At 24.3% G+C, this 9,898-nt stretch overlaps 1 protein-coding gene across 1 annotated transcript in view; it reads right to left on the bottom strand.

The window, feature by feature from the left end:
- Nucleotides 1-9,115: 9,115 nt before the first annotated feature.
- LOC117181755 (probable E3 ubiquitin-protein ligase RNF144A) overlaps nucleotides 9,116-9,898 on the bottom strand; it is a 37,890-nt gene continuing 37,107 nt past the window's right edge. The window contains exon 4 of the mRNA XM_033374719.1: nucleotides 9,116-9,718. Within this exon, the coding sequence (XP_033230610.1) occupies nucleotides 9,473-9,718 (246 nt within the window). The 3' untranslated portion in view covers nucleotides 9,116-9,472. The remainder of the gene's footprint in view (nucleotides 9,719-9,898) is intronic.

The following is a 9,898-nucleotide window of genomic DNA, read 5'->3' as shown; positions in this document are numbered from 1 at the left end:
AAGAAAAAAATTACATATGCCTATTCGAACACGAGAAGAAAAATAAAAGGCAAAGAAATAAAATGACATATACTTATTCAAACATGAGAAAAAGACAAAAAAGAAAAAAGAATACAAAAAAGGCAAAGAAAAAAATGACATACGCCTATTCGAACATTAGAAGAAAAATAGAAGGAAAAGAAATAAAATGACATATACTTATTCAAAAATGAGAAAAAGACAAACAAAAAAAGACAGAAAAAAAAACAAAAAAAAAAAGAAAAGGCAAAGAAAACATGACATATGCCTATTCGAACACGAGAAGAAGAAAAATAAAAAAAAACAAAAGGCAAAGAAATAAAATGACATATACTTATTCAAACATGAGAAAAAGACAAAAAAAAAAGAAAAAAGACAGGAAAAAAGACAAAAGAAAAAATGACATGTGTCTATTCGAGCATGAGAAGAAAAAAGCTTCTCTAAAAAAAAATAATACATTATCTTCAGTAAACAAAGTTAATTTTAAACCAAATAGTTGAAATTTTTTTTACCAAGGTAGTTGAATTTTCAACAAAAAAGTGGAATTTCTAACAAACAAAAAAAAATACTTTCACGACATTGTAAAAAATTTTACGGCGTAGCTTAATCTTTAACCTAAAACATAAATTTGCAACCAAAAAGATACATTTTCAGAAAAAAAAACAACTAATTTTTAACAAAATAGTTCAATTTTCAACCAAAATGATGAATTTTCGATCAAGAATCTTAATTTTCTAAAAAAAACTAAATTTCAACAAAGTACATTAATTTACAAGTAAGAAATTTTTTTACCCAAACTTTATATTCCTTGGTTGCATATTTATCATTTTCTTTTTTTGAAAATTCGTTTTTTTTCTTATTTAAAATTAAGCTTTTACCTGAAAATGTAATTTTTCCATTTTTTTTATGAAAATTGATTTTTTAAAGTTAAAAATTCGTCTCTATTGGTAGAAAACTAATCTTTTTGGTTAAAATTTTATCTTTTTTGGTTAAAACTGCAACTATTTCATTGAAAATTCATATTTTCGGGCTGAAAATGCAACTGTTTTATAGAAAATGCGTCTTTTGGCTTGAAAATTCAATAAATTGGATGCAATTTTCTTCCCTTCTGGACTGTAAAATCTTGATTTGTTAAAAATAAATGTTCTTTTATGCATGTTTATAATTTTAGTTAAAATTCATCTTTGGTTGAAAATTAAAGTACATATTTTGTTAAAAAATATATTTTTTTCTTACGATAAATTGAACTTTTCTAGTTGAAAATTCAACTATTTATTTGAAAATTCCTGTATTTTTCGAAAAATCAACTATTTTGGGAAGAACTTACTTATTTTGAGGAAAATTTATTTTTCTATTTATTTTGAACTTAATTTTTTAACTGAAAACGTAATTTTTCCATTTTTTTCAAACCTTTTTTCTTGAAAATTCATATTTTTAGGCTGAAAATGCAACTGTTTTACAGAAAATGCGTATTTTGGCTTTAAAATTCAACAATTTGGATTTAACTTTTTTCCTTCTGAACTGAAAAATCTTTATTTCTTCAAAATTAATTTTATTGTTAGCAGATTCATCATTTTAGTTTTTTTTTTTTTTTTGAAAATGCGTTTTTTTCTTATTTAAAATTAATTTTTTACCTGAAAATGTTTTTCTATTTTTTGGATGAAAAATTATTATTTTTTTAATTAAAAATTTGTCTTTATTGGTAGAAAACCAATCTTTTTGGTTGAAATTAACTTTTTTCTTGAAAATTCATATTTTCGGGCTGAAATTAGAAATAGAAATAGAAAATAGAAATAGAAAATGCGTCTTTTGGTTTGAATTTTCAATAACTTGAATGCAATTTTTTTCCTTCTAGACTGAAAAATCTTTATTTGTTAAAAATAAATGTTCTTGTTTGCAGATTTATCATTTTAGTTGAAAATTTACGTACATATTTTGTTAAAAAATATTTTTTCTTACGATAAATTTATCTTTTCCAGTCAAATATTCTACTATTTACTTGAAAATTAATGTATTTTGTTGAAAAATCAACTATTTTGCGAAATTTGTTAAAAGTTAGTTTTTTTATTTTATTTTAAAATCAACTTTTAAACTAAAAACGTAATTTTTTAAATGAAAATTGATCTTTTCTAGTTAACAATTCGTCTTTATTGTTATAAAATTGATCTTTTTAGTCGAAATTTCCTCTTTTTTGGTTAAAACTGCAAATATTTCCTTGTAAATTAAACTTTTTTCTTGAAAATTCATATTTTCAGGCTGAAAATGCAACTGTTTGACAGAAAATGCATTTTTTGGCTTAAAATTCCAAGAATTTGGATTTAATTTTTTCCCTTCTAGAGTGCAAAATCTTTAGTTCTTAAAAATTCGTCATTTAGATCAAAAAAATTTAACATCTTTCAACTTTTTAGTTGAAAATTCATCTCGTTGGTTAAAAATTTAAATATTTTGTTTAAAAAAATATTTTTTTACTAGAAAAATTTCTTTTCTAGTTGAAAATTCGACTATTTATTGGAAAACTTATGTACTTTATTGATTTTTTTTATTATTAAGAATTCATCTTTTTGGATTAAAAATTCACCTCTCTAAAAAATGCAATTATTTGGTTGAAAATTTAATTATTTTATTAAAAATTAAAATTCGATAACTCCATCAAAATTCAACCAATTCTGATTTTTAAAAAATCACAACACACGTAATTGAACTCCCTTCAATTGCCTAAAAAGCAACAAATTACTGAAATAAAAAAAAAGTAATTAAATAGTTATAAAAAAAAAGATAAACTTTAAAATATTTTCGATTGTAGGGTCGTTATTTTTCAACATAAATCAAACAAAACAAAAATCAGAAAAAAAACTTTTTTTAACCATAAAATCATATTTTAGGAATGTACGAGAAATTTCGCATATTTATTTTGTAGTACTGGAAAACCTGGATTTTTTTTTTTTTTAAGAAACACTAGACACCCTGCCTAATCAAAACGAAAGCAATATTATTTTTGCTTTTATAACCGTTAAGCACTTTTGGAAAGACTATTGTTAAATTTATATTAGAATTCGCGTAAATATCACTCCATAATTTTGCAAAATTAGAGCTAAACCTTGAAGCCCCCCCCCTTGAAATTGGGGGGGGGGGGCAATTTTTTTTTTACCTAACTAGAAGCGATTCCTGTCCGTCGCAATTCAAGCGTAAATTTTTTCTTAGATTGGACTAGTACTTACAGCAGTTCTGTCTGTGACACATCTGGTTGCAGTGAAATATGCTTAGGGAGACAAAATTTATTTTTGCCTATATAATTATGTTAGAAAAACTCCATTTTTTTCATGTATCCATTTCCCCAGTCTTAAATAAATTATTATATTATCACAATACTTCATTTTCCTTTCTTTTCTCAGACTTCGTTCGATATATAAAAAAAAAAAAAAAAAAACACTGAACATTCTTATCAGCCCTACACCCATCCCGTTAAAAGAAGTTCTCAAGAAAGAACTAAAGGAGCCGCTCAAATCGACTATTTTAATAATAATTCGCTCCAGAGTCATAATTCCTAAACCATATTCCACTGGGTTGCACTAGGCTTTTCATTTTTTTTTAAATTTGAAAATTCGAAAAAAAAATGGAAGAAAAAAATAATAATTTATGATAAAAAAAGTAGTTAAAACAATGGACTTCCTAATTTCCTTAATCGTTTTAAATGGTATTGTTTTTGGAAAAAATTATGCAAACCCTCTTTTTCATACTTCAGTAAAAATGATTTATTTAGAGCTATTGGGATTATTTAACTTTTGATAGCTTTTTGTTAAAAATACAAGATTTTTCTATAAACATCGATAATTTTCCTATATAAAAAAAAAATGTAACGTTATATCTCTAAAAGCTTGCAAGCATTTTTGATTGAAAATTTGATTGACTTTTCATGTTTATTATATTACATTTTTATTAATTATTATTAATTTTATTAAATGAAAAAAATCCTCTTTGTTAAATAATAACAACCACAGAAAATCGTATGCGAATAAGATTTATTTAAAACAAAAATCTTGATCAAGATTCGCAATTTTCAACAATTTTAGGTTATGCTTGCCTTTTACACCGATTGTGACTATTTTTTATCAGAAATTATTAGATTTCAAAGATTAGCAAATTTTCAACAATTTACTTTTTTCTTTGTTGCGTTAAGCTTTTTTTACTGTTTAGGGTTTAAAAAAATCATAGATATTAAAGACACAAAATTTTTGAACAATTTCAGGTTATGATAGTCTTTAACGCCAAAAATTGGTATTAAAAAAAATAATTATAATTTCAACAAGATTTTAAATCTTTCAACAGTTTTCGATTATGTAAGTGCTTTTCGTCGGAAATTGACATTTTAATTAAAAAAGATCAGATTTCAAAGAAAATACATTTTTTAAAAACAATTTTAGGTTATGATAGCATTTCATACAGGGCACCGGAACTGCGTATTTTTAATAAAAAATCATGAAATCTCGAAGATTAGAAATGTTTCAAAAATTTACCTTTTTGTTTACGTTTTTTACGTTTTGTATAGTATTTTTTTAAAACAAAAATCATGAAATAATAAAGTTTCAGAATATTTTAACTATTTAAGGTTATGTTAGCCTTTAACACAAAAATTGGTATTAAAAAAAATCATTATATGTAATTTGAAGAAGATTCTGAAGCTTTCAACAATTTTGGATTATTTTTAAATAAAAACAAGATCAGATTTGAGATATCAATTTCTTTTAAAACAAATTTAGGTTACGTTAGCATTTTACACCGGACACCGGAAATGAGCATTTTTGATCAGAAATTGTTAGATTTCAAAAATTAGAAAATTTACCATCAATTAATTATTCGGGTTTGTGAGCGGTTTTTTTTTAATCATTAGATTTAAAATGTTGGGAAAATTTTAGGTTATGTTTAACTTTAACAAAAAAAATCGTATTTAAAATAAAAAAAAAATCATCATAATTTGAATAAGATTTTGAATCTTATAATAAATTTGAATTGTCACTGTTTTTCGTCAGAAATCAGTATATTAATTAAAAAATATAAGATTTCAAAGATAAATTTTTAAAACAATTTTAGGTTAAGTTAGCATTTTACATCGGACACCGGAAATAAGTATTATTAATGAGAAATTATTAGATTTAAAAGTTTAGAAATTTTCCAACCATTTATTTTTTTTCGGTTTTGTTAAAATTTTTTACCGTTTAGCTTTAAAAAAAAAATTAGTAGGTTCAGAATTTTTAACAACTTTAGGTTATGTTAGCCTTTAAAACAAAAAACTGGTATTTTAAAACAAAATTCGATATAATTTGAACAAGATTTTGAAACTTTTTAACAATTTTGGATTATGCAAGTGTTTTTCGTCGGAAATTGATATTTTAATTTAGAAATATAAGATTTCAAAGAAATTGTTTTTTTTTAATTTGAGGTTACGTTAGCATTATACTATGAAACTGGAAGTGTGTATTTTTAATCAGAAATTACTAGACTTCAATGATTAGAAATATTTCACAAATTTACATTTTACGGTTTTGTTAGCGTTTTTTAACGTTTACAATTAGTTTTTCAACAAAAATAATTGGGTGTTAGAGAATGATGATTTTTGAACAATTTCAGGTTATGTTAGCCTTTAAAACCGAAAGTTGGCATTTTAAAACAAAATTTTTATTTTAATTAAAAAATGTAATGTAATTAAAAAATGTATTTTAATTAAAAAAGATAAGATTTCAAAAAGATTAAGATTTTTAACACTTTTAGGTTATATTAACATTTTTAAAAGGAAATTAATTTTAAAAAAATCATAAAATCTCGATACAGATTTATAATTCAAACTATTTTCGTGTATGCTAGTATTTTCGTTGAAAATTATTGGTATTTTTAATAAAAAATTATTATATTTCAAAGACTATTTACAATTTTCAACAAATTTAGGTTATTTTTGCGTATGTCGCCTAAAATTTTTATTTTTCAACAAAGAATCATTAGATTTAAATCCAAAGATTTTTGTTTAAAATAATAGAATTTCTAAGCCTCGAACAATTTAAGATAGTGTCAGTATTTTTCTGCGAAAATTGTAATTTTTATTTAAAAAATCATTAGATATTAAAGAAGATTCATAATTTTCTTTTAAAATTTTAGGTTACTTTGGAATTTTTGATCGAAAATGGGCATCATCAAACTAAAATCAACATAATTTCGTCAAGATTTGGAATCTTTTAATAATTGTTGATTGATTTATTTTTTTTCGTTCACTATTATTTGCGTTTTATGTCGGAAATCGATATAAATTTTAAACAAGATTGACAATTTTTCAACAATTTTAGGTTATGTTAACACATTTTGCCGGAAAGGGTGTATCTCAAACAGGTTTGAGTTACTTTATTTGAGTGGTTTTCATCTAAAATTGTAATTATTATTTAAAAAAGCACTATATTTCAAAGAATATTTACAATATTTGAGCAGTAATAGGTTATATTAGTATTTTTCATCAAAAATGATATTTTTTAACAAAAATACAACGGTTATTTTTCTATATATTTTACAAAAATATGATATATAATATTAATTCCGAAGTTAAGATATCAAATATCAAAAATATGTTCCTACTTTTCTTTTCTATCATTTCAGATAATATATCCTATAAAATATAATATTTTAATATCAATATTAATTTTATATTTTAATTTAGAAGTTACTTAAAAAAATAATCTTTTTTTTAGTTACATTCAATTTTCTTTTTAGATTGTGGCGAGGATTTAAGACCAGAAATCTAATTTTCTAAGATTAATAATATAAAATCTTGTATAAATGCAATAAAACAATTTCAAATTAAAAAATTAAATATTAATCAAGATAAATTTAATAAATTATTCAAAATTAACTTTGCCCCGATATTTTGTAACCCCCTTTTTTTAAACTTTTTTTTTAACTGTTCACAGATTTTCAAGGGCCAGTAAACCTAAGCAAAATCTGGAAAGAAAACTTGAATATATGAATTAAAGTCAACCGGGGTAATTCTATTTTTTTTCCCCTCAAATACAAATTCACTGGATTATGGAGCATAAAAAATGATCCAAATTTACACCGAATGATCCATAATTATTCCGGTTGACGGCAGGTCAAAAACTATCGAAGTTTAAAGAAGAAAATTGTATTTTTTCCAACTGTAATTATCAGGGCTCGCAAACATTTTTCACGGTCAGTAAAACTTAAAAAATTCGAATTTTAGAGCTAAACATTTTTCGATTTGAAGCAATAAAAAATAAACTACAAATTAAAGCACTCAAAATAGAAATTTTTAGTTTTAAACTCTTAACATTGAAGATATAAGTTTTTAAATTCAAAATTTTTTTACTCAAATGTTCAATAAAAATAAAAACATAAAAAATGGAAGTATTTTTATAAATTATGTAGAGTTTAAAGATTCAGATTCAATTCTAAAAATATATATGTCTACATTATAATTTCCAATGCTCTATAAATTAAAGAATCAATCAATGAACTCTAAAATTTTCAAAATTATATTAATTTAAGCAATTTTAAACTAGAACATCAAATATTGAAAAATTGCACAAATTTTATCTGAACACTTCTTAAACTAGAAATTCAATTATTTTCTTTTTTAAATAGTTTAAACATCCTTGGAAAGCTTTAAAATTTTGTTTCAAAATCTTAAGAAATCTAGAAGTTGTTTTAAATTGGTTTTAAATTTTACAAAAATTGGAAATTTTTTCAGAACTTCTAAATATCTGTGAAAATAAATTGAGTTTTTTCTACAATTTTCAGAAAATCTAGATTTTCGCAGATTTTAAACAAACAAAAAAATAGATTCTTATCAAGAATTGTGAAAGGCTTAAAAAAACTTTTTCTTAAGATTCCTAGAATAATTAAAAATGACTTTTCATTTTGAAAAATTATTTTAAGAGTCTAAGATTAAAACAAAATTTTCAAACCAAGATTCTAGAAGATTTTAAGAAAACTTTCTAAAATTTGCATGATAATTTTTCATTGTTTTTAAAACTCCAAAATATCTCTTAAAAATACTCAAATTTTTTCTACAAATGTTCATTTGTAAATTATACGTCAAAAATTAAAAATTTCAGTTACAAATTAAGCATTTTGTAAATACAACAATTAAAATTGGAACGTTCAAAAATATGTTCTTACTTTGTTCTTCATTCCAAAAATATGTTCTTCCTTCCAAATTGAAACCGTTTTAGTTTTAACGTTAAAATCTGAAAATTCTTCAATTTTGAACTGGTTTAAAGTCTTTTTGACAAATTGCTTTTGTTTACTTTTTATTACTTAAAGTACAGACAAATTTTAAAAAATTGATTTTTTTATTAAATAAAAATGGTTTTGATCCAAAATTTTCAACGACAAAGGCTTCTATTTTTTATTTGTTCAAACCTTTAAGAAAGCTAATTATTTAAAACCTGTTAAAATCGAACTTGGGACTAGATTTTTCTTCTAAAGATTTGTAAAATTCCCGATCAAAACATAAATTCCCTGTCATTTCCCGGTCTCAAAAAATTGTATGAAAAATATCAATAAACATATCCTAGGATATTAAAAAATTATTACTGTAATAAATAATGTAATAAATCGACACATTTAAACTAATCTTTCAATAAAAAATTTTTGTTTTGGCATTCAGAATAAAAAAAATAAAATAAAAAAAAAACCAAGTGCAAAACTAGTACAACTAGTGGAATATGGACTAAATCTACATTCTCGTTAAGAATGCTTGAATAAAAAAGAATAAAAAAAATCAGGTTTCAACAGAAAAAGAGCATTCGATTTTTCCTAATTCAAAACAATATTGCCACTTCTATTTTTACAGATGAAAATTGTTAAATTGAAGTTTGGTGGAAGAATCAGGTATTAAATAGAAAAGAAAAAATAATTATACATTTTTTTTTACGACGGGTACCTGTAAAAAAATTCCGCCCGGATTCTTCCAAGATTTCAAGGGTTCGAATCCCCGTGGAGCTAGAGAAGAATTTTTTTACATCTAAGAATAAAAAAAACCCAAGACGACAAAAAACTAGAAAAGAAAATATTCTACTATTTCGCTTGAAATTTGAAATTAATTAATTTCTATTCAAGCCTTCTTAAAAAAATACCGAATTGTAGAGCAGTGTTCAGGAAAGCCTATATTTTCGTCTTTTGGTCAATATTAAAGACGCTAGTCATTTCTTTTGCGTCATCATTCTAAAATTTAAATAATCCCGTCTTTGAAATAAAACCAAAAGAGGAAAAAAAAAAAAAAAAACCAGACACTACTTGAAAAATAATCCAGCAAAGTAGATGGCGCTGAGAGCTGTGAATAGGGAAATATCAATAGCAGCTGCTACGCGAGAGGAAAAATTAAGTTAATTTTTCGAGTGCACTGACTTACGGAAGTACATAAATATTATTTAAGATAATTTTTTCTTGTTTATCTTTACGTCCCGGTGTCCTCGTGCGAGCCCTCTTCTTGGTCAAGTCGAGAGGAACCGCAGACGCGACATTTACAGCAGACTATACAGGGGGCGGCGAGCAAAAGTAGGGGCGAAGCTACAAGGAGAAGGAGTCCAAAACCGGCGAAAATCCCAATAACTTGTGTTCGATGCCAAATCACGGAGGCTCGTGAGTGGCCCAGTTTATTTTTACATGGTCCCTTGTCATAATGCCGTAGTAAGAAGTCATCCTGTAAAGTTACATCAAAAACTTATGAGCGATAAACACCAGAAAACGGGCCCGGACTCACTTCAGAAATAAAAAAATCAGTGTAAATGAGTGTCAATAATTAAAAGAAAAAAAAGAAGAAAATCGTGCAGGGAGCCGTTTTAATCAAAGAAACTAAAAGCACCAGAAAAAGAGCCCCGGA

The sequence above is a fragment of the Belonocnema kinseyi genome, chromosome 10 (genome assembly GCF_010883055.1).
Source record: "Belonocnema kinseyi isolate 2016_QV_RU_SX_M_011 chromosome 10, B_treatae_v1, whole genome shotgun sequence".
Taxonomy (NCBI): Eukaryota; Metazoa; Arthropoda; class Insecta; order Hymenoptera; family Cynipidae; genus Belonocnema; species Belonocnema kinseyi.
This window is presented reverse-complemented; position numbering and strand designations above follow the sequence as displayed.